This window comes from Monodelphis domestica, chromosome 3, assembly GCF_027887165.1.
Source record: "Monodelphis domestica isolate mMonDom1 chromosome 3, mMonDom1.pri, whole genome shotgun sequence".
Lineage (NCBI taxonomy): Eukaryota > Metazoa > Chordata > Mammalia > Didelphimorphia > Didelphidae > Monodelphis > Monodelphis domestica.
Window position 1 is genome coordinate 2,522,455 of NC_077229.1, and position 21,270 is coordinate 2,543,724.

The 21,270-nt window shown below is 47.7% G+C and overlaps 1 protein-coding gene across 6 annotated transcripts; it reads right to left on the reverse strand.

The window, feature by feature from the left end:
* Positions 1-5,457: 5,457 nt before the first annotated feature.
* Positions 5,458-16,757, reverse strand: LOC100617124 (zinc finger protein 345-like). 6 transcript variants are annotated; one of them, XM_007490159.3, is made up of 5 exons: positions 16,624-16,757; positions 15,880-15,939; positions 9,474-9,600; positions 8,931-9,026; positions 5,458-7,989 (listed from the first exon to the last, which is right to left on the reverse strand). In XM_007490159.3, the coding sequence occupies exons 2-5, from the start codon at positions 15,913-15,915 to the stop codon at positions 5,759-5,761; spliced, it is 2,490 nt and encodes an 829-aa protein (XP_007490221.1). In that variant the 5' UTR covers positions 15,916-15,939; positions 16,624-16,757; the 3' UTR covers positions 5,458-5,758. The 6 variants fall into 6 exon arrangements, with proteins under 6 accessions (XP_007490221.1, XP_056676219.1, XP_056676221.1 ...); XM_056820241.1 differs by lacking the exon at positions 16,624-16,757 and adding an exon at positions 16,377-16,466; XM_056820243.1 differs by lacking the exon at positions 16,624-16,757 and adding an exon at positions 16,167-16,387.
* Between the last annotated feature and the right edge of the window lie 4,513 nt (positions 16,758-21,270).

Sequence of the window (21,270 nt, forward strand, 5' to 3'; positions counted from 1 at the left end):
CGCGTCTGCCCTGGAGGGGCGTACAGTCTAGCGCCATGCACACACTCGGGGGCTGTCCCTTGCCTGGCAGAGCCAGTGAAGGCTAATGGGAGCAGGGAGAGCCCGAGAAGGAGGGCTGCGGCAGGGGCCTGCGGAAGGGCGTTCCCAAATAGCGCCCAAGAGAACAAGGCCTGAGAAAGGTCCCTGGCCTGGGGCTTGGAGAGGGGACTTCCGGCTGCAGCAGGAGCCCAGGAGGCCGCCCTCCGAGGGAGCGGAAGCGAGCGGAGGAGAGCTAGCAGAGCGACCAAGGCTCCACGCGTGCTCAGGAGGGACAGTGGGGTCCCAGGAGCTTACGGCTTTCTTAGGGGGGCGCGACAGAAGCTGGGAGAAAGAACGGAAGAGGCAGAGCACGCCTGGGAGAGGAGGGCTCCCTTTGGAGCTGCCAGGCCGCCTCCCTTCTCAGGCGGGGGCTGCCCAGGGGCCCCCGAAGATCTCGCTCAAGGCTCCTCCTTCTCCGCGGTGCCATCGCCTCTGCCTGCCCCTCCCTTCGGCTGGGGGGGCCTGGATGCTCGGTGCCACTCCCGCCCCGGCAGCGCCCAGCCCTCAGCGGGATCCGCCGAAGCCCCGCCCCCTCCTCCACCCTCGCGGTCCCCGCCCACAAAGGCAGCGGTCCGATCCAGGAGGGCCGGAGGACTCGCCCAGGGTCACCCAGCCAGTGTCGGCCAAGGGAGGAAAGAGCAGCGGCCCCGAGGCAGCCGGAGCGGAGCGGCTGGACGGTCCGGAGACACCCCGGATCCGTGCCCTGAGCCAGAGCCAAGCTTCCAGGGAGCACGCCTCCGCCTGGTGCCCAGAACCTCGGTCACGGCAGGGCCGGGGGCAGGTACCGCCCATTGGCCCCAAGCCACGCCCCCGACGTCCAATGGGCGTCTCGACTCGCCAAGGGGGAGGGGCTGACGCAGGGAAGGTGTCCTGCGTTCTCCTCCCACCCGCGAACCTTCCAAACGAGGCTTCGGGCGCTGGGCGTTCCTCGCTCGCCCAGGCCCGTCTTCGGGTTTCCCACTTACCGCAGCTTGGGCCGCGGGGCTCGGGCTCCGGAAGCGGCTCCGGACAGCGCGGAGCCGAAGCGACCGTCAGCCAGCGTACGATTCCTGGGAGCGGATGTGACATGTTATAACCCCGCCCCGCCCCGCCCCCGCTCGTTTCCGTTAGAATCCGAGGCCGAGGCCGTTTACTTTTTTTTCTGTACTAGGTATTACCTGGATTTGCCACCCGGGACAGTGCACCCTCACCTGGGCTGGCAAAGCCTCCTAGGAAATGTAGTTTGGGGGCAGGCTGCGCATGCCCACCAGAGGGGGAGCCCCGCCTCGGGGTGCAGGCTGCCCACTTCTGGCTGCCCCGAAGGTCTGCGCGTGCGCGGGCCTGGTGGGCGAACTGGACATCCAAACTGGTGCCAGGGCGCCATGTGCCCCATGTACCCAGGGAGCGCTTCTGAGCCCTGTCACACCTCTGCCCGGACCCTGCGCTCACGGCCATGGTCAGCCGCAGCCTCGGCTCTGCCCCCATTTCTCTCCCTGCCTCACCCGAGGAGATGGCACAGACCCCCCTCCCTCACCTTCCATCTCTTCCGGCCTCCCTACGCCTCCGCATCCTCCGGAAGGCTCGCTTGCCCCTTCCGTCCCGCCCCTTCTCACCTCGTTGTAGGCCCCCCTTCCTGGCTGAGCTGCAGCATCCCCCGCGGGGCTGGATGGGGAAGGGCGCTGCGTTGGGGCGGGGCCCCTGCTCTGGCGGCGCCAATTCACCTGCTCCCCGGCAAACGGAAAGCGGGATGTCGCTGACCCGGTACTGAGTTCCTGCCCTGGTCAGCAGCTCGTGCTCCCAAGGCCAGAAGGGCCGGGGCGGGAGGCTCAGCAACAAGGGGCGCCATCGGTGCCCGCTGGGGGCAAGCTGGCAGCGCGGCAGGCCGGGGTGGCCAGGAAGGACCAGGCGCCGCTCGTCCAAAGGTCGGTGGGGTGAAGCGGGGGCTTCCAGGGTTCTTGTCCCGGCACTGGCAGCGGGGAGGGACATCTCAGCTGCTCAGGCCTGCGGCGATGAACCGAGCCCCCACCCCCACCCCCCTGCTCTTCTTAAAGGGGCCACAGGCAGGCTAGCCTCGCTTTTGATGACTGACCAGCTGCCCGGCCTCTCCTCCACGGTCACTGCCTCCTTGGGCCGGCTTCCCTTGCTCTGGGCAGACTCCAAACCTTCCTCTTGGCATGCAGAACCAGCTGGTGCAGCATGAAAAGGCCAAGGGCAGTTCAGGGCCCGGGCACAAGTACTTCCGGAGCCGCGTCTGTGCCTGGCACCATGCCAAAGAAGGCCCAGGCAGAACAGGTGGGAGAGATCGGAGAGGGAAGACACCAGCAAGGGCGAGGATGGTGTAATAATGAAAATGAATGTAATATGTGATCACTAAAATGCTGCGTGTATTATTTAGAACTTGGTTTTGTTCAATAATATTAGCAAAAAAAAAATTGTGGTGGTCGCCATTTATAAATGAACTCCTGCGCCATGAGGATAAGCCATGAGGATGGTAGTATCTTTTAGCAATTTAATTTACTATAAATGTAGTAGAAGGAAGAAAGTAGAAAATCATTTTCTAGCCTACCACTCTAGAGTCTGATCCATAGAACTTCAGATCGCTCCCCAACAAGGTTCTAGTCTCCAAGGGGAAGTCTGGTGTCTCTTCAGTCTTACCAGCCCACAAGGGTGTCTTCTGCCTAAACAACCAATGCCCAATGGAGTAGAAGATTCAGCCCAGAAAACTGATGCCCAAGGACCTCGATCTCCTCTATGGTCTCATCTTTTATAGCCCTTTTCTCCATGTCACTTCCTGTCTCTCTGAGCTAGTCTATCACATCTCGGGAACCAATCAAAGTCTCTCTGACCCAGACTCCTAACCTTCTGGGTCATGTTCCATGGGCTCTTATCGGGTAACCTCTGTTTGGAGCGTTCCAGTCATGCTAGTGGGATGGGTCAGAGCAGAAGAAAGTTCATGACCCTGGGAGGAAGGGGTTCTCTTTTCATAATGGGTAAGATTTCTTGCAGAAGGCTGAATTGTAGGTGGGAGTTGGAGGAAGCAGGGGAATCCAGGTAGTGAAGATGAGACCTGAAGACCACCCAGTGGAAAGGCCTCCACTCTAGAGGTTGTGTCTCATTTGAGGAAGGCAAGGAGGCCAATACCTTGGATCTTAGGGCTTGTAGGAACAGTGGGAAGAAGGGACGAGGCTGTAAGGGGCTGGGTTATGGAAAGCTTTACAAACCAAAGACAGGATTTTGTATATGAGCCTTTAGGGAACAGGGAGCCATTGGAGCCAAAGGGAAGGATGGGTGGGGGCAGGGCTAACATGACCACACCTAGGCTTTTGAAAGATCCACTTGATAGATGAATGGAGGGTAGTGGAGACAAGAGAAAACCTTGAGACAGGCAGGCCCAGCAACAGGAACAACTATGGCAATCATTCAGGCATGAGGTGAAGAGGACCTGGCTCAGAGTGGTGGCAGGATAATAGGGAAGAGGACATATATGCTAGAGATGTTATGGTGACATTGATAGGCCTTAGTAATGATTTGTGAGATGAGAGCATTGTCATCAATGTCAATAATAGCTAGCCTTTGTATAATACTTAATGGTTTACAAATATTAACAGGAACTCAGCAGATGTCAAATAGCCAACAGGGTACAGGATAATCCAAACAGCAGGTAGGAGGTGAAGAACAAGCAGTCAAATGCCACAGGAAAAAAGCTAATCTCCTCAAGTCCACCCAGAGAGAAAAGCCACAGCCCCCAGACTCAACTGTCCCTCTCCAACAACAGCTGCTCTACCCCAGAATTCCAGAACTCTGCACTCTGCTGTCCATCTGCAAACACACACCTTACTTAACTTTTCCTTTAACACAATGGCCTTGGGATAGGTGTCATTTCCATTTTACAAACTGGGAAATTACAGTTGAATGATTTTCTTAGGATCTCACTAACCCTAATGGCTAATCCCTGGACACTCTCTCCAGAACTATCTAGAACTGTGGTGACAAACCAATTGCATGTATGCCTGAGTTCATTACTAGAAAGTGTTAAAAGTTAAAAACTCCAGGTTCCTTATTTCCATGGATTTTATTAATAACCACTTGAAATAGAGAAAGCAGATATATAGAGATTAAAGCTAATTTAACTTTAACAAAAGCCAGAGGGAGGCCAGGCCAGGGTGCTCCCCTCCCCTTCTCTACACAAACATGAGGAGACCACAGGCCCCTCTGCCTAGCAACCTAATGGAGTGCTCCCTCCCTCCCGTCTGGGGTAAGGGGAGCAGGACCTGTGAGGCATGGCACTCCATCTCTAATAGTTTTGCCATCACTGATCTAGACTTTTTCCCATGTACCTCAATGCATTGGGCTGGGATCCCATCCATACTTCACATGGAAAAGGTTTGGAATTCTGGATATAAGGAGAGAAAGGATTGGAATAACCACTGGGGGAAAGGCTTTCCCTAAATTTCAGTTTTCTAATTTTTAGTAAAGTTGAGTAAAGTAAACTTTGGTTTAAATACTTCATAATCTACTCATATCATGTTTTTCCACATGAAGTATCTGATTCTGAATAAGTTTTACTCTCTGGTTTAACCACTTTTAAGTGATTCATCAATCAATCCCCATAGTAAGAACCAGGCCCTGTGCTAATAAACACCAGGGATAAAAAGAGAGAAAAGACAATCTCTGCTCTAAAAGAGCTTAGAATCTAACAGGGGAACCAACATGCACACAAATGTGTACAAAGCAAGCTAGAGACATGAATGATATAGTGAATCATTAAAACAGAGAGGGCACTGGAATTAAGAGGGATTTGGAAAGCCATCTTGCAGAACATGGAATTTTGGCTGGGAATTAAAGAAGCCTGGGAGGTCAACAGTTGGAGCAAAAGGGTGGTCCAGGACCTGGAAATAAAACAAACAAACAAAAAATAGCTGGAGCTCAGAGCTAGACTTCCTTGTTGTGGAACAGCCAGAAAGTCAGGAATAGGTGCCAGGGAAATTGGCAAGGTAAGAGGGGGAAGGGTATTTATTCCTGGAAGCAACAAGATGCCTGATGTGTGTGGATCTGTGCTTTAGGAAAACCACTTTCCTGGCTAGAGGACAGACTGTAGAGGGCAGAGATTTGAGGGAGGTTGACCTATCAGCAAGATAATAAAGGGGTGTAGTGAGGAGGGACTGCACAGGGTGGGGGCAGTGTCAGAAGACAGAAGGAACTGTATTCGGGAGAAGTTGTAAAGGTGACATCAACAGGCCTTTGGCAACAGCAAGAAAATGTGTGTGTGGGGGGGTGAGAGATAATGGGGAATCCAAGATGACCCTTAGGCTGAGAACCTGAGGAACTGGATGATGCATCCCTTGACATTTACAGGCAATGTAGGAGGGGGGTTTAGGGAGAAAAAAATACTAAGTTATGTTTTGGAAATACTGAGTTTTTTATTTCTCTTGGCATTTTAACATGTCTGAAAAGCATGAGAGATTGGAATTCAGCAGAGAAACTGAGGCAGGTAAGCAAGATTAGAGAATAATCAGCATGGAGAGGATAATTAGATACCTGGGGGCTGATGTGACTGCCAAGCAGTGATGAGGGAGAAGAAAAGAGGACCCAGGATGGAACCCTGAGAGACACCTAGAGTTAGAGGGCTGATCCAGAGGATAATGTAGCAAAAATGAGTACAATTCTTGTTCTGAATTAAAGCTTTCTCTCAGCCATCATATCAATATAGTTTCTTTGTAGAATGCATTCTCTGATGTTTGGTTAGAGCTGTATTCCAATAGAAGGCTTTTCCACATTCATTACATTCATAAGGTTTCTCTCCAGTATGAATTCTCTGATGCTGAGTAAGTCCTGTAATCCATCTGAAGACTTTCCCACATTCGTCACATTCATAAGGCTTCTCTCCAGTATGAATTTTCTGATGTTGAGTAAGTCCTGACCTATGTCCAAAGGCCTTTCCACATTCATCACATTCATAAGGTTTTTCTCCAGTATGAATTCTCCAGTGCTGACTAAGTTGTGCTTTTAGACGGAAAGTCTTCCCACATTCATTGCATTCATAATGTTTCTCTCCAGTATGAATTCTTTGGTGTTCAGCAAGTCCTGTGCTTAGACGGAAGGATTTCCCACATTCATTACATTCATAAGGTTTCTCGCCAGTATGAATTGTCTGATGTTGAGTGAGTTTTATTTTCTGGCTAAAGGCCTTCCCACACTCAATACATTCATGAGGTTTCTCTCCAGTATGAATTTTCTGATGATCAGTAAGATTTGACTGCTTACAGAAAGCTTTCCCACACTCATTACATTTATAAGGTTTTTCCCCAGTATGAATTCTGCGATGTTGATTAAGCTGCGCTTTTAGTCGGAAGGCCTTTCCACATTCAATACATTCGTGAGGTTTCTCACCAGTATGAATTCTCTTGTGTTCAGTAAGGGTTGTACTCAGACAGAAGGCTCTCCCACACTCATTACATTCATAAGGTTTCTCACCAGTATGAATTCTCTGATGTTGAAAAAGTTTTAGTTTCTGGCTAAAGGCCTTCTGACATTCAGTACATTCATAAGGTTTGTCTCCGGTATGAATTCTCTGATGTTCAGTAAGGTTAGAGCGCTTGCAGAAGGCCTTCCCACATTCATTACATTGATAAGGTTTCTCACCACTATGAATTTTCTGATGTTCAGTAAGCCATCCTTTCAGTCTAAAAGCTTTTCCACATTCATTACATTCAAATGGTTTCTCACCAGTATGAATTGACTGATGTTGATTAAGCTGTGCTTTGACCCTAAAGGCTTTCTCACATATATTGCATTCATAGGGTTTCTCACCAGTATGGATTCTCTGATGTACAGTAAGAGCTGTACTCATGCAGAAGGCCCTCCCACATTCATTACATTCATAAGGTTTCCGACCAGAATGAATTTTCTGATGTTTAGTAAGGTATGTGCGATGGCAGAAGGCCTTCCCACATTCATTACATTTATAGGGTTTCTCACCACTATGAATTTTCTGATGTTCATTAAGGTGTCCTTTTAGTTGAAAGGCTTTCCCACATTCATTACATTTATAAGGTTTCTCACCAGTGTGAATTCTCTGGTGTTCAGTAAGGTTTGAGCGCCTGCAGAAGGCTTTGCCACATTCATTACATTTATAGGGTTTCTCACCAGTATGAATTTTCTGATGTTCATTAAGCTGTCCTTTTAGTCGAAAGGCCTTTCCACATTCATTACATGTATAAGGCTTCTCTCCTGAATGAATGGTCTTATGTTGATTAAGTTGGGCTTTTAGCCGAAACATTTTCCCACATATATTACACTGATTAGATTTCTCACCATTTTGAATGTTCTGATGCATGGGAATTTCAGTCCTTAAGGAAAAGGTACTTGCATATTCATTACTTTGGTAAGGTTTTTCTCCGTTATGAATTTTGTCAGGAAAAATACATTTCCTTAAGGAAGTCTTTTCACATCCATTAAATTCATAAAACTGCTCTCCAATATTTATTCCAGAACTGACAACAGAGGCTGAATTATAGTTATTGTATCTCCCATAGTCTTTATATTTAGCTGTTTTCTTTGAATATTTGAGACTACATTTCTGTTGATCTCTATGCAGTCTGATGTACTTTCCATGTGGGTCACATGCACTCAAACTCTTTTCTGCTTTCTGCTGGGGAAAAATGGTTGGTCCTGGTCTGAGGTTTCTGTCAGAACTAGTTTGTTCTCTTTGAGTTCTAGATGTATTTAGAGGTTTCTTTTGAGTTATTCTGACTTGCCAGAAATTCTCTTCTTCATTAGTTAGATGATTCTGTTGCCTAGCACCACATTTCCTGGATTCTCTCAGTGGGGAAAAGAGGAGACTATCCCTTTGGAGTATTTCCTTGGATGACTGTTCCATTGAAATGCTCAATTTTGGAGTGGGCTCCTTAGATTCTTCCTGAGTTTCCCAATCTGGAAGAAATAAAATACATAAACTCCCTTTGCCTGCTCTATACAAAATGTACCTTGTCGTTAAGGATAAGTGAAGACAAGGGCATTTTCAAACTCTGTTTTCCAGAAAAAATGCAATCAAGAACTGTTAGTAGCTCTCATCAAATAAAGAACACCTTCTTCCAACAGTCTCTGCTCATGGCTGGATCCAACATTAGCAGCCATATACAATTACTTCTAGGTCTTTTTTGGTCTACTGAAATTGATGGACCTTTCCATTTAAAAAAAAAGTTCTTGAGGGCAGCTGGGTAGCTCGGTGTATTAAGAGCCAGGCCTAGAGACAGGAGGTCCTAGGTTCAAATCTGGATTTAGACACTTCCAGCTGCGTGACCCTGGACAAGACACTTGACCCCCATTGCCCAGCACTTACCACTCTTCTGCCTTGGAACCAATACACAGTATTGATTCCAAGATGGAAGGTGAGGGTTTAAAAAAAAAAAAGGTCTTGATGGATTTCAGAATGACTACATCCATCAAGAAAAATCAGTCCATAAAACTAGAAAACTGTTTCATTATGTTCTTGTAAAGAAAATCTTAATAATTCCCAAACATTCATTAAAAACAAACAAAAAACAACATTTGAAGACAAGAAGGAAGCAACCAGACCAGTTCTTTTATTTTTTTTTTTGCATGTGAAACAGGACACTTTAAGATGTACAAAAAAATGAACAATCTAGTGAGGTAAAGTAGGAATATGACTGCTACTCTTGAGGCAATGTCCAAGAAGAGAAGAGGCCAAAGGCTCATTGAAGGGGCTCATGACAAGCAAGCTCAGATTGGATTCATAGCCCTAGGAAACTGGAAGAGGGGCTCTCTCCTCAAAACCTTACAGAGGATTCACCCTAAAGAACCACCTGAGCTAATGTCTGCAATGATGTGCCTGCCTGGTTGGACTCACTCACCTGCATGTCTAATTCTTGGGATGTCTCCCTCTGGCATCCATGGTGTTTCTCTTCGCTCTAGTTGGTAGATGACATATGGTTTGGAAAATGCAAGTCCTGCTCAATGGAAATGTAACAGGGCTCAGGTTCAAATAATATATTAGAATATACAATAATTGATCACCTCAGTGGGGGACCCTCATGAAATATTATTAAAAGGAAACAAGCATTTAGATAGCACCTACTATGTGCCAGGTACTCTGCTAAGTAATTTATAAATTACAAACATAATCTTTTTTGACCAAAAAGCAAAAACTTTTACTGATCAACAGGAAGCATATGTATATCTAATCTCTCTTGGGCCCAAAAGGATTCAGAATCTCTGATCTCTGCATTCCAAATATTAAGGGCTCAGCACATGAGATACTCCAAATGAACAAATCACAGAATCCAAAAGCTATAAACTGAGTAGCCATATATTCTAATCCATATCTACAATATTTACTAAGGTATGAACAAAGGCCTGATGGGAAAATTCTGAGAACCTGGAGAAGCTATCCTTACCCAGAAAGACTAGGTTCCTATAGTTTTCCAGCATTACATCTCTGTAAAACTCCTTTTGAGAAGAGTCTAGACACATCCATTCTTCCTGGCTGAAGTTCACAGCCACATCCTTGAAGGTCACAGCTTCCTGAAACACCAAATACATTTGAGTTTATCAAAGACCCACATACAAATATTGTAAGGGGGTCAAACAGGGTATTAAAAAAAAAAGAAATATTTGTTTTTGCTTCATTAAATTAAAGAAAATTTTTAAGAAACAAAATGCACATAAATTATTCATTTTCTGTTTATTCTATTTTTGTGTTTTTAAAATTCATAGTTTCAAATATAATCCTCTTTTTTTGGTTTTGGTATACACTAATAGTTCTGTAGGCTAAGGATCATTAATGATTTTTTAAAGTATGTATTTTAAAAATCTTCTTAATGTATTGAACCTCCTGACAAACACAATTTCTCTGCCAAATTATAAAGAAAACAGATATGGACAAAGCAAAAAAAATTTAATGACTTGGGATATTACAATACAAAGCATCACAGATGGATTAGTTCTCTTATTTTCTCTTCTCCTTCTGACTTCTAGATCCAGGGTCGTAACTGAATAGATTCTCATTAACTAAATGGAAGTTTATTTCTTATTACTTGTCACCCTCAAATCATGTGTAAAATTTAAAATTAAATCTCAATAATAAAAATATTAAATTTTAAGGGATTTATTAATGATCATTAGAAATCAAGGAATAAAGAGGATACAAAATAAAGACCACGTGCCCATGGCTGATTAGCCATTTCAAAATCCCAACTCACCACCACCATGCTGTAAACCTTAAAATTCCTTAGACTTATAAATGTTGGAAATTTCACCATTGGGAAATTTCATACTTGGAAAATTTCTTACTGATAGTCTATTGGAATGTGAACCCCATTGGCATGGGAGGTTCCTCCTCCTCCCTTCTTAAGATTACTTTAGGACAGAAACCTTTTGCTGAACAATGGAAAGGACTTTGACCTATGCTTAAGCATAGAACAGGAATTTCTTTGAGTCATGATTGATTTTAGAATTGATACAATGGAGATACTTGGAATCAATCTCCACCCTACTCAGTCCTAACAGGATTGAGGAAGGGCTGCAGCATAGATCAAAATTTAATTATTCCAATCTCTACTCTACTCAGGTTAACAGGATTTAGGAAGGGCTGTAGCAAAGGATCAAAGATTTAATTATTTGAAAATATGACCTTCAACAGACTTGTGCAAAAGAGACCTCTGGGCGGTCCTGGGTTAAGCTAGAGCCTCCATTGGCACAGGGAAATTGATGGACAGTGATTGGTAGATGTGAGAACTGAGGGGAGGGAACTTGGATGGTTTCCTTAAAGATAGAGGGGTCTGAAGACTCAAGGTGGTGGTTGAGGAGTTTGTCTGAGTGGTTGGAGAGGTGCTCTGAGAAGCTTGCTCTGAAGGAAGCTGAAGGTGGGGGCCTTTGAGACTGTTTCTCCATTTTGGTCACGTGAGTAATAGGGACTGATCTCTTTTCTTTGCCCCAGCTATCTAAGGGCTTGGGCCTTTTGGCCCAGCCTAAACAGAGGGGGTATTTAAGCCCTATTCCCTTTTCTCCCCTTTCGCTCTCTCTATCTCTAATTCCTTTCTTCCTCCTGATTGTAATTAAACTCTATAAAAGGCTGACGGCTGATTTGAGTTTTCATTTAGGAATTACATAGCTGAATTCCTTGGCGACCTTAAATTAATATATATATATATATATATATATATATATATATATATATATATCAGTCTTTTAAAGTGATTTCCTTGTCACAATGCTCACCAAAAGGGCCAAAAAGAGGACAGACCCCTTATGTCCTTGCCTAATACTCCCTGTCTACAGGAAGTACGAAACGACAGGAAGCCCGTAGGCTCCTGTGAAATGTAGTTCTTTTGGGGGGAACAGATTTTCAGTTATGTACATGCAATATTAAATACTTAATAAATTACAAAATTTTCCTTTTCCAATAATTACTCTTATTTCTCTGCAATTAAAAAACAAAAATTTAGAAATACACATAATTCAATAAATACCACTGATGAAAAAGACACAATTATTTCTAATATTTGCAATATTATATTCCTTACATATAAATATATGCAATCATGAGTGGTAAATAGTATCAAAGACCACTGGGAGGACAAGATAGATAAAGAGATTAGAGGGAAGGACAATGGTCAGTGATGCCAAAGGGCTTTGTATTAAACAGAAATTCATGCATTATGGGTCCATTTTTGTCAGTAAAGAAGTGAAGTCCTTGTAGTCAAGGCAGAGCCGTAAGGGTTAAAGCCCTCCTCTTCCCCCCGCTTGGGCTGCATAGTCAAGGTCATGGGTTGAACTGTGTACGACCTGCCCAGCTGCATGCTCAAGGTTGGAATAGTCAGTAGAGGGAGGTTTGATAATGATTGTGAGAAACTGCAAGGTTGGAATAGTCAACAGAGAGAGGTTTGATAAATACTGTGGGAAACTGTGAGAGATTTGTTTCTCTGCCCTTTTTTGGAATCCTCTCGGTTCCTCCTTGTGCCTGGCAGGTAACGTCATGAATTCCTATGAAGTTGCCCAACTATTGGTTCCTGCTGTTGCTAGGCTGTAAAGTCATATCTTCCAGTGGTCTTAACCTATATATGCTTTGTCTGATCCAATAAATTTTGTCTTTGTGCATTTTCATATTGTAGCATCCCAAGCATATTCACATCTATGAAATATAAATGACTGTATGGTGACTGTGTCTCCAAGCATAAGGTTATACCAAGGAGGCTTGTGAATGTAACCTTGAACTGGCCATGCGGCCCTTGGCTAAGACAAACTCATTAACATGCTCGGACTCAATTCCCCGGGAAAGCGTGGTTTGCAATCTACACGCCCAAAGGTGTTCCCTCTACATTGCCACCCAATCTTAATTGTTTATACTTTGTGATGTGGTTACTACGTGCTTGGGAGTACCGCCCAAGCAGGACAGGAATAAATTCGGAGGCAATCCCATGAACTTCCTCTTGGCTCTTGGCCTTTCTCCTTTTCATGGAGCTCCACTGGGCTCCTCAATGACTATCTCTTTCTCCTCTTGACCTTCTCCTTCCTGGAGGCTGTAACCATCTCGGCCTGGATTTCCTACCTTAATCTCCTCATCCACCTCGTGTTCCTTTGTACTCATACTCCCCTATCAAAGGGAGTATCATAGGGATTGCCTGCCCTATCCAACCACTGACTTGTCCTTGTCTTTCATTTCCACCCTGGTTCTAGGTTCCTACCTCTCCTCGGGTCCCATCACAAAGGTGAGCCCCTTCCCTTGTGGGACCCTGCTGGTCAGGGAAGTCCATTAAGGAAAACCCCACACATATAGCTTCCATTCATTACTCTTCACTTTTCGTTACCCCAAGTAAGGTCACACAGGGCTGGCTGACCCTGGCGCTGAGCCTTACAGTCCTTAAATGGGAAGGTGGAGGAGGAAAAGTACGTGGAAAAAGGTGAGGCCAACTAGGTCCATCAGTGAATAGAATGCCGGGCCTGGAGTTTGGAGGACCACTCTTTCCTGGATGCTGTCTTCTCTCCATTTTTTGGTGATCCTGCTTTCTCTTGGGTCTCCTCCAACCTGTCTGACCTCCCTCTTTGTCCTCTGGCGACTCCTTTTATGTATCCCCCTTAACTCGGGGTATAATACGTAGAGCCCCATCCTGGGCCTGGTCTTCATTTTCATTTCTCGCCGTCCTTCAGTGGCAATGTCACTCCTTTCCAGTTAAAATAAAATCCCGGCAACACAAAGGGATTTTCCTAACATTCTCTGAGAGGCACTTGAAGTTATACAAATTAATTTACAATTCATCTGCGGCTAGTTCTCGAAAGTAATGAAATTAAGTCAAATGAAAAGTAAAGGATAATTACACGGGCACATTTCTGGGGGAGGCTGTGAATCTGTTGTGGCTTTTAAGGCTCTCCTTGTCTGTCTTAAGGCTGCAACCAGAACCACAAGGTCACGCGAAAGCCAGAACGGAGCAGACTGCTCCTCCTGCCAGGTGCCACAGCACCATCCCCTGACATGTGCCTGGGGAGCTGAGCACCAGGGCCAGAGAAAGGCTTGGAACCTTCCCCAACAGGCCTATTACCCTCCCGGACACATTCCCCACATCTTCTTGCATGCCCCATCTCCGGGCAATGCCTGCCCAACCCCCAAAGAACAAGCCTCGCCTCTCCTCCCCAGCCGGATGTCTGCTGCCTCCATCATCGCCCTCCACATTAGCCTGTATGTGTCTCGTTGGTCACTGCCAGCAGGCGCTGAGCTCCTGAGAGCAGGGCCCGCACGGAGGCCCAAAAGAAATGCTTCTTGTTGATCCCATTCCATCTCTTCTGGGTGCCTCCTGTGCCCGGGCCTGTGCTGGCAGCACTGCATCCCCAGTTTCCGTCCTCATCACTCGCTGGGCCTCCGGGGGCCGTTCTACCCCTTGTCCATTCCTCTACCGTTATAAGGAGACAAGAAGTTGTGCAGGAGAGCGGGTACGTTTGCAGGGACCAGCAGGAGACGGGCAGGCGGATGCTGGGACGCGGAAGGAAGGGCTGGCTCGTCCTGAGGCTGATCTCCACAGGCAGGGCTACATGGCCTAAGTGGCGGCTGCCCTTGTTCCCGGCGCTGCTTGCTGTCTTCCATGGAAGCAGAACTGGGGATCCTGCCCACACTCTGCCATGGCTGAGGCCAGGCCTGGGGCCTCTAGACCTGGGACCTTCCCTCGGCCAATGGGCTCACACAGACGCTTTTCTTAAAGCCAGCCAAGGCGGGTTTCGTTGTAGTTCAGCCAAGAACAGAGGCTGAGAATTTAGGAGCGAGGAGAGGAGGAGCGCAGGAAGCCACTGAAGAATCTCTGAAGAGGCATCCACTCCCTGGAGCTTGTCCCACACCCTTCGGAAGGCCCTATTCCAGCAGTCTGAGGGGGCTGTGCCTGGCGGGGTCTGGCTGGCCTCCCCAAGCACAGACAATCTTCCGATAGGGCCCAACCCTTCTGGGCCCCAAGCCCCTCCCTTTTTACACTCTGGCGATGGCACCTACCCGGCACCTACCCAGCCCATCTGCGTCCCTCTGAAGTCGTTGGCTAACAGCTTCCCTCCAGCCCGGGACAGCCTGACGTCACCGTGCAGCCGGCTGGGCCAGGCATCCCCACCATTTCCTTTTTTAACCCTTACCTTGTCTTGGGATCAACACCAAGTGTCCATTCTAAGGCGGAAGAGGCCCATTTAAAGCCAAGACCTCCCCACTACGGGCCTGGCACTCTCCACCTGTGCCACTCGGATGCTGGTACCTCTCTGCTGTGACCTCCTCCCCCGGCCCTCGCCTCCTCCTGATAGGTCCGTTCTCCCACCTTCATCGGAGGGAGGCGGGGGCTCTGAATGCCGGGACTCTCACCATTGCCCATTCGCCATCCCGAAGAAGCCCAATGAACAAAATCCACAAGCACTCAGCGCACCCTTACTGTGTGCCAAGGATTCCAGGTCACACCACACAGGCGCAGGGCACACACAGACACACGTGCACACACTCACACAGACACGTGCATACTCTCACACACACACTCACACACACAGACACACGCACACTCTCTCTCACACACACACACAAACACACAGACTGCCCCAGTGTTCAAGGACACCCAATACGAAGGCCAAAGTCACGGCATCCTGAGGGGCCCTAAACACAGCCTGGGGAGTTCACACGAGAGCGGAGACATTTCGCTCTATTTTGGAAACCCTAAACCTCCACTGGCTCCGGGACGTTTAGTTCCGAGGAAGAAATCGGCCTCTTCGTCTGGTGGCAGCCAGCCGAGATGAGAGGAGAAGCCTGTAGGGTCCTCGGACGCCCGGCTTTCTCGCTCCGTCTTCCTAAAGCCTCAGGTAGGGGCCGGCTTGCCGTGTACGGCTCGGAAAGGGACAAAATGTCCAGAAATGCAGAAAACACGAAAATAAGATACCAACAAAACCAAACCGGAAACGGTTTCTAATCAGTAAAACGGAAGCCCAGGACGGTGGTGAAGAGCAGCGTCCTGGAAAGATTTAGGAACTGGGGCAAAGGCAGCAGCAGCCCCGGCGAGGCTCCCAGGGGGCATCTCTGGCGGTTAGCCCTGACTGGAGGCCTTTCTGGTCCCTCTTTCTGGGTCCGAAAGGGGAAGTTTCCTAACACACGCGTACATGTACCACAGCCATAGACGAGCCTGAGTCAAACCAACAGACGAAGGTGGTGCCCGGCCGGCTCTCTACAGAGCCAACACGGGGCTAGAAACCATGCAGGCAGGCAGGAGGAAAGCCGTCCTCACGAGCCATGACCCAAGGAAGGGAAGCCCAAGAAAAGGCGTCCGAGCGAAGCTAGCGCGAGAACCGGCCGCTCACCTGGGGGGGCCCAGCTGACAGGGGCGCGGGGGCCATCTTCTCCTCCTGGGCCAGTTGGTGCTGCGAAGGAAGAAGGTCCGTGAGCCCTGCGGCCCCCCGCCCCGCCCCGCCCCGCCCCCCAGGTTCCCGCGGCATGGCCGGGCCGGCTCATTCCATCCGGGGCCCCTCGTGTCCAAAGAGCTGGGCCAGCGGCCATGCCCAGGGTGAAGAAGGAGGCTCCGCCAGCCCCGGGGGGAGCCACATACTACAGGGGAACGCGGCGTGGGGCGGGGCGAGGGAAGGCTAACGGGTAGGGGCGGGGCAAGTCCCTGGGCAGTCTGGGCAGCTCCAGGTCACCCCTCCTCGGGCCCAGGGGACGGAGCTGATGGGGAGACCCAGGCAGGCAGACAGAGGCCGAGCCAGCCTGGGCAGGGCGGACCCCGCGTCCGTTCGCGGAGCCAGAGCGGAGATTCCTAAGGGCGGGACCCCGAAGAGGTTCCCAAGGGCCACGCCTCCACCTCCTGTCCCGAGACTCGGGGACCTAACGCCGGGACCTCCTTCGGGGGCCGGGTCTGGCGGCCGCCACCTCCCATTGGCTCCAAGCCGCGCCCAATGACCAATGGACGCCGCGGCTCGCCTAGAGGGCGGGGCTGACGCTAGAGGAGACGGCCGGGGTCTTACTCCCACCCACGAAGCTTCCAAACCAGATTCCGACAGCTCGGCATTTTCCGTCAGTCTGGTCCCGTCTTCGGGCTCCCCACTTACCGCACGGAGCGCGGGGCTTGGGCTCCAGCAGCGGCTCAGGGCAGAGCACGGCCGAGGCAAGCTCCAGCCAGAAGAGGACTACTGAGAGCCAACGCAACGAGCGGATGTGACGTTAGTAACCCCGCCCCCATCTCGCTCCTGCTCCAATCCGGGGCTGTCTTTCCTCCCCGCCCTTGCTGGGTCGTACCTAAACTGTCACTTCACCCCCACCTGGGCTAGCAAAACCTCCTGGGAAATGTAGTTCTCGGGCCAGCTGCGCATGTGCACCTGATTAGGAGCCCCGCTTCTAACCGCGGTGCAGGCTGAAGAGGTTCGGCTGCCCTGAGGACGAGCTCCGAGCACAGGCTTGGAACCCCGGCTCAGTCAGGGACCGGACATCCAGACCAGTGCCAGGGTGCCGCGTGTTCCTGGGGTCCAGCTGAGGGGTTTGAGCCCTCGCCGTCCCTCCCCCTCTTGGCCAGGACCGGGGTGCAATCCTGTCTCTGCTCCCCCTGCTCTGTCCTCCACCTCTCCTCGCGCGTCACCAGCTCTCCTCCTCCTCCTCCTCCTCCTCCTCTCCCGTCATCTCCTGTCTCTATCCTCGCCTCCTCTTCCTCTTCTGTCACCAGCTCCTTCTCTCTCCTTCCCTCTGGTCCCTCATAATGCTTCCTCCTCCTCCTCCTCCTCCTCTCCCTGCCTCACCTAACGAGATGGCTCCTGTCCGTGCCAAAGCAGCCCTTCTCCTGCCTGCCCCAGAGACCCCCCTCACCCTCTATCTCTCTCTGCCTCCCTCCCTCCCAACTGCCTACAATTGTCTCTCCATCCCCAGCACACTCACTTGTCCCTTCCATCCCCCTCGCCCTCCCCTCCGCCCCACCACAGCCCCTTCCCTTCCACCTATGCGGCGAACCTCCTTAGATGGTCTCGTTTAGACACCTTCCGGACTGTTTACCAGGGAAGGCCCCAGCAGCTGGGGATGAAGGCAGACTTCTGTCTCCCTTATCTGTCACTGGAGGGGAGCTGGGTGGGGTTGGGGCTGGGCCCTTCGTCCCCTGGTACTGGAGCCCAACCTGTTATCCTGGCAGTCCAGCCTCTCTTACTTTTCCAATACCTTTTCAGTGGATCCATTAAATCAAGCTTTTCATTAAACATCATTTACTGGGTCCCTGCCCTCCAGGAGGTGACATTCTCTTGGTGGTGGCAGAACCCAACATTCCCAATAAGTAAGTAAGTGTGAGATTGTTTGGAGGGAGAAATTCTAAATGGGAAGACCCAAAAGTGTTTCATCTGGGACCACAGAGGGCTAACGATGCTACGAAATGAAATGATGATTTTTCAGGGTGGTCAGCCTGAGCAATAGCCTCGAAATGGTTTGCCTCTGAACTACCACAGGGGGCCCAGGGCTCTAAAAAGGACTGGCAAGGGGGAACTTGGGGGAGGCCACCTGGCTGGACACCTTTGACCATAGGCTACAGTGAAAGATTTGTCCCAGAGCAGGCCAGCTCAGCAGGTTAACTCAACTGGCCAAATCCAGTATACCAGTAGAGGACTGAGAAAAGAGAAGATTTCAGCCTCAGGGCATAACAGCTCAAACACTCTGGTTCAGTAAATCAATAGAGAGACAAATCTATATAGTCTATAAGGAGAAAAAAAAAGTAAATAAAATGAATAAACAAGAGGGGGAGCTACAATTGAAAGCTTCTAAAGGGGTTAATACCAAAGAACAGAACCAATAGAGCAGGGTGATATCCAGGAAACATCAAGCAAAGCCTCAAAGAACCCAGGGAATTGGATGCAGGTTATGGAGGAGCTCAAAAAGGATTTTAAAAATTAAATAAGATAGGTTAAAGAAAAATGGCAAAAGCAAAAAAAGGTCATCTGGAAACAGAGGCACAGGCTTTGAAAGCCAGAATTGACCTGCTGGAAAATAATGCAAAAAAAATGGAAGAAGAGAAGAATGATTTAAAAGGAATGGACCAAAGGAAAAGGAAAATCAAAAGGTTATGGAAGAAATTCAGTCTTTAAAAATTAGAATTAGAAGCTAATGACTTTAAGAGACACCAAGACATATTAAAACAAAATCGAAAGAATAAAATAATTGAAGATAATATGAGACACTTCATTGAGAAAACAATTGACATGGAAAGTAGATCCAGGAGAGACAAGTTAAGAATTATTAGACTACCAGAAAATCATGACACAGATACACACACACACACACACACACACACACACACACACACACACACAGCAGCAGCAGCAGCAGCAGCAGCAGCCAGATTTGAATTCATCCCAATTCTAGGTTTGCATTCTGTTCAATGTGCCACTTAGCTGCCTAATGAACTTTAGAGTGGAAAAAAGGTGCCACTCACAACCCTTTTTTTTTAATTTTGGGAAAAAGATACATTTAAGAGGAAAGATAAATCCCCTTTTGGCCATGTTGAGCATAAAAGATGCTAATCAGAGGCAGTTTGGTACAGGGAAAAAAATACTGGCTCTGGGATCAGAGGACCTGCATTCAATTCTCATCTCTGATATTTTCTGCCTATGACATCAGTCAAATCCTATAACCTCTTAGTGCTTCAGTTTCCCCTTTTATGGAAAGGGAAGTTTGGACTAAATGGTAGGTATCTGAAGTCCCTTCTAATGCCTCATCTAGGATCCCATGGGATTGGAGCCAAGCATTTCTGCTAAATACACAATAAATTTGCTATATAATCTCACTTGATCCATTGCCTCTGGAAAACAGAGGTCTTTAATTCCTAATTGACTCTAATCCACTCCCCAAAGCAATCAGTCCAAAGTCTCTTATTTGGACACTACCATTCCTTATTTTCCCCCCTTCCTTTACTGCTAAAGACATTATATATGTTATTGAGTAAAGAAGGGCCCTTCCTGATGGCCTCAGTCTTCCACCCTCTCTACATTTTACAATCCCTTGATATTGTAGAATTTAAATTAATGTCCAATATTTCAATTATTATATTTTATAAAGCTTATTATTTAGCAAAATAAAAACCATGTGACTAAGATTTTCTACCTGCTCAAAAAGCCCACTCCACCAAAGCTGAGACAGGAAGACAAGAGAGTGAGAGAGAGAACTCCACAGAATTTATATTCTGGCTACCTCAACACACAATAAGAGGATGAGAGTGGGATGCTGGGAATTGTAGTTTTTTTAGTGTAACAAGATTCTAATTACACAATATCATCCCTCAAGCTCTCCTCTTTTATAATGATGAAGGGTAGACTGAGTAGGAAGGGGGCCCAAGAGGGGTTTCCTTGCATGTTCCCTAGATCCCTGCCATTCCAGCCTCCTCCCAATCATTGCCATGTTCTCATGAATCTTCAATCCAATGTTCTCTCTCATCCATTGCTCAGGAGAATATACAGAAAAGTTGCCTGCACTCACCATCTACACTCCTCTCCCCTCACTTCCAACTTTTGCAGTCTACTTGCAATCCTCAATATTAAAAAAAATGTCCAAAAATCTCTTGCCAAGACTAATGGCCTTTTCTAAGTCCTCATCCTACTTGACTTCTATACTGCATTGGATCCTGGACCACCCTGTCCTGCTGAAAATTCTCCTTTCTGAGTTGGTACAAAGACAGTTTAGAACCAGATAGTAGAAGTTTTAAATGCCAAGGTGAGGAGTGGTATTGCTTTCTCTTGGTTCTTCTATTGACCACTGTTATATTATAATACATGTCACAACTGCTGCAGCTCTGTGCCAGGTCCTATCCTCTTTTCTCTTTATGCCTTCCTGGGGACCTCATCAGCCCATATGGGTTTAATTATCATTTTTATGACTTTCAGGTTTCTATAATAAGTTCTCTAGGGTCTATTCTAGTTCTCTTGAGTGTAATTCCATATTACCAACTGCCTACTAGATAGTTCAACCTAGATGTGGCATCTTAAACTTAAAACATATCCAGGAATCTTCATTATTCTCCCATCCCCAACCAATCTCTCTTCCAAACTTTATTTCTTCTTGAAAGCCCCATTATCCTTCTAGTTCACAACCTCACTGTCATCCACCATAGGGGAGCAATGGACTACCAGATCAAATCTGGAAAAACAAGAAAATCCTCTCTGTATATAGTGGAGATTATCTGTTTTATATTCAGATCTCTTTCTGTTCTGTGCATAGGAAAGGTATTTTTTAACCCAGGGTCCATAGATAGATTTCGGGGACTTGATGAATTTGGATGGGGGAAAATGACTTCCTCAATTTCACTAACTTCTAACTGAAGTTTTGCATTTCCTTCTAGTATAAATTTCTTAAAACCATCATTCTGAGGACTAGATGGGCTTCATTAGACTGCCAAAGAAAGGAGTTGATGCCATGAATATAGGTTAAGGATCCTTGGTCTAGATAAATGTTCATATTTTTTATTAGTTAATAATAACAGAAAAGAAAATGTCTTTAAAAGGTTATGTATCATGACCACTCGACCTCCCCCATGACCATAGTGCTCTCCCTTTTGTCAAGTATATCCAAGCAAAACAAATTGATAAATTCTAAAATGCATTCTTCCCTTTACCTCCACCTGTTAGCTTCATTTAATGCTCAATTTCAAGGGCCCCTACTAATGGTACCTCTTTGGGATCCCCTTAGTTGGGTCTGATATACCCACCTTCACATTATCTGCTTATTTAATTAGGTGT

Coding starts and splice junctions, on each gene's coding strand:
- LOC100617124 (XM_056820241.1), bottom strand. CDS start 16,451: ATGGGAGGTGGCGGCCGCCAGACCCGGCCCCCGAAGGAGGTCCCGGCG. Junction 15,940..16,376: donor CCCGAGTCTCGGGACAGGAG/GTGGAGGCGTGG, acceptor CTTCCTTCGCAG/CACCAACTGGCCCAGGAGGA. Junction 7,990..8,930: donor CCCAAGAATTAGACATGCAG/GTGAGTGAGTCC, acceptor TATTTCTTCCAG/ATTGGGAAACTCAGGAAGAA.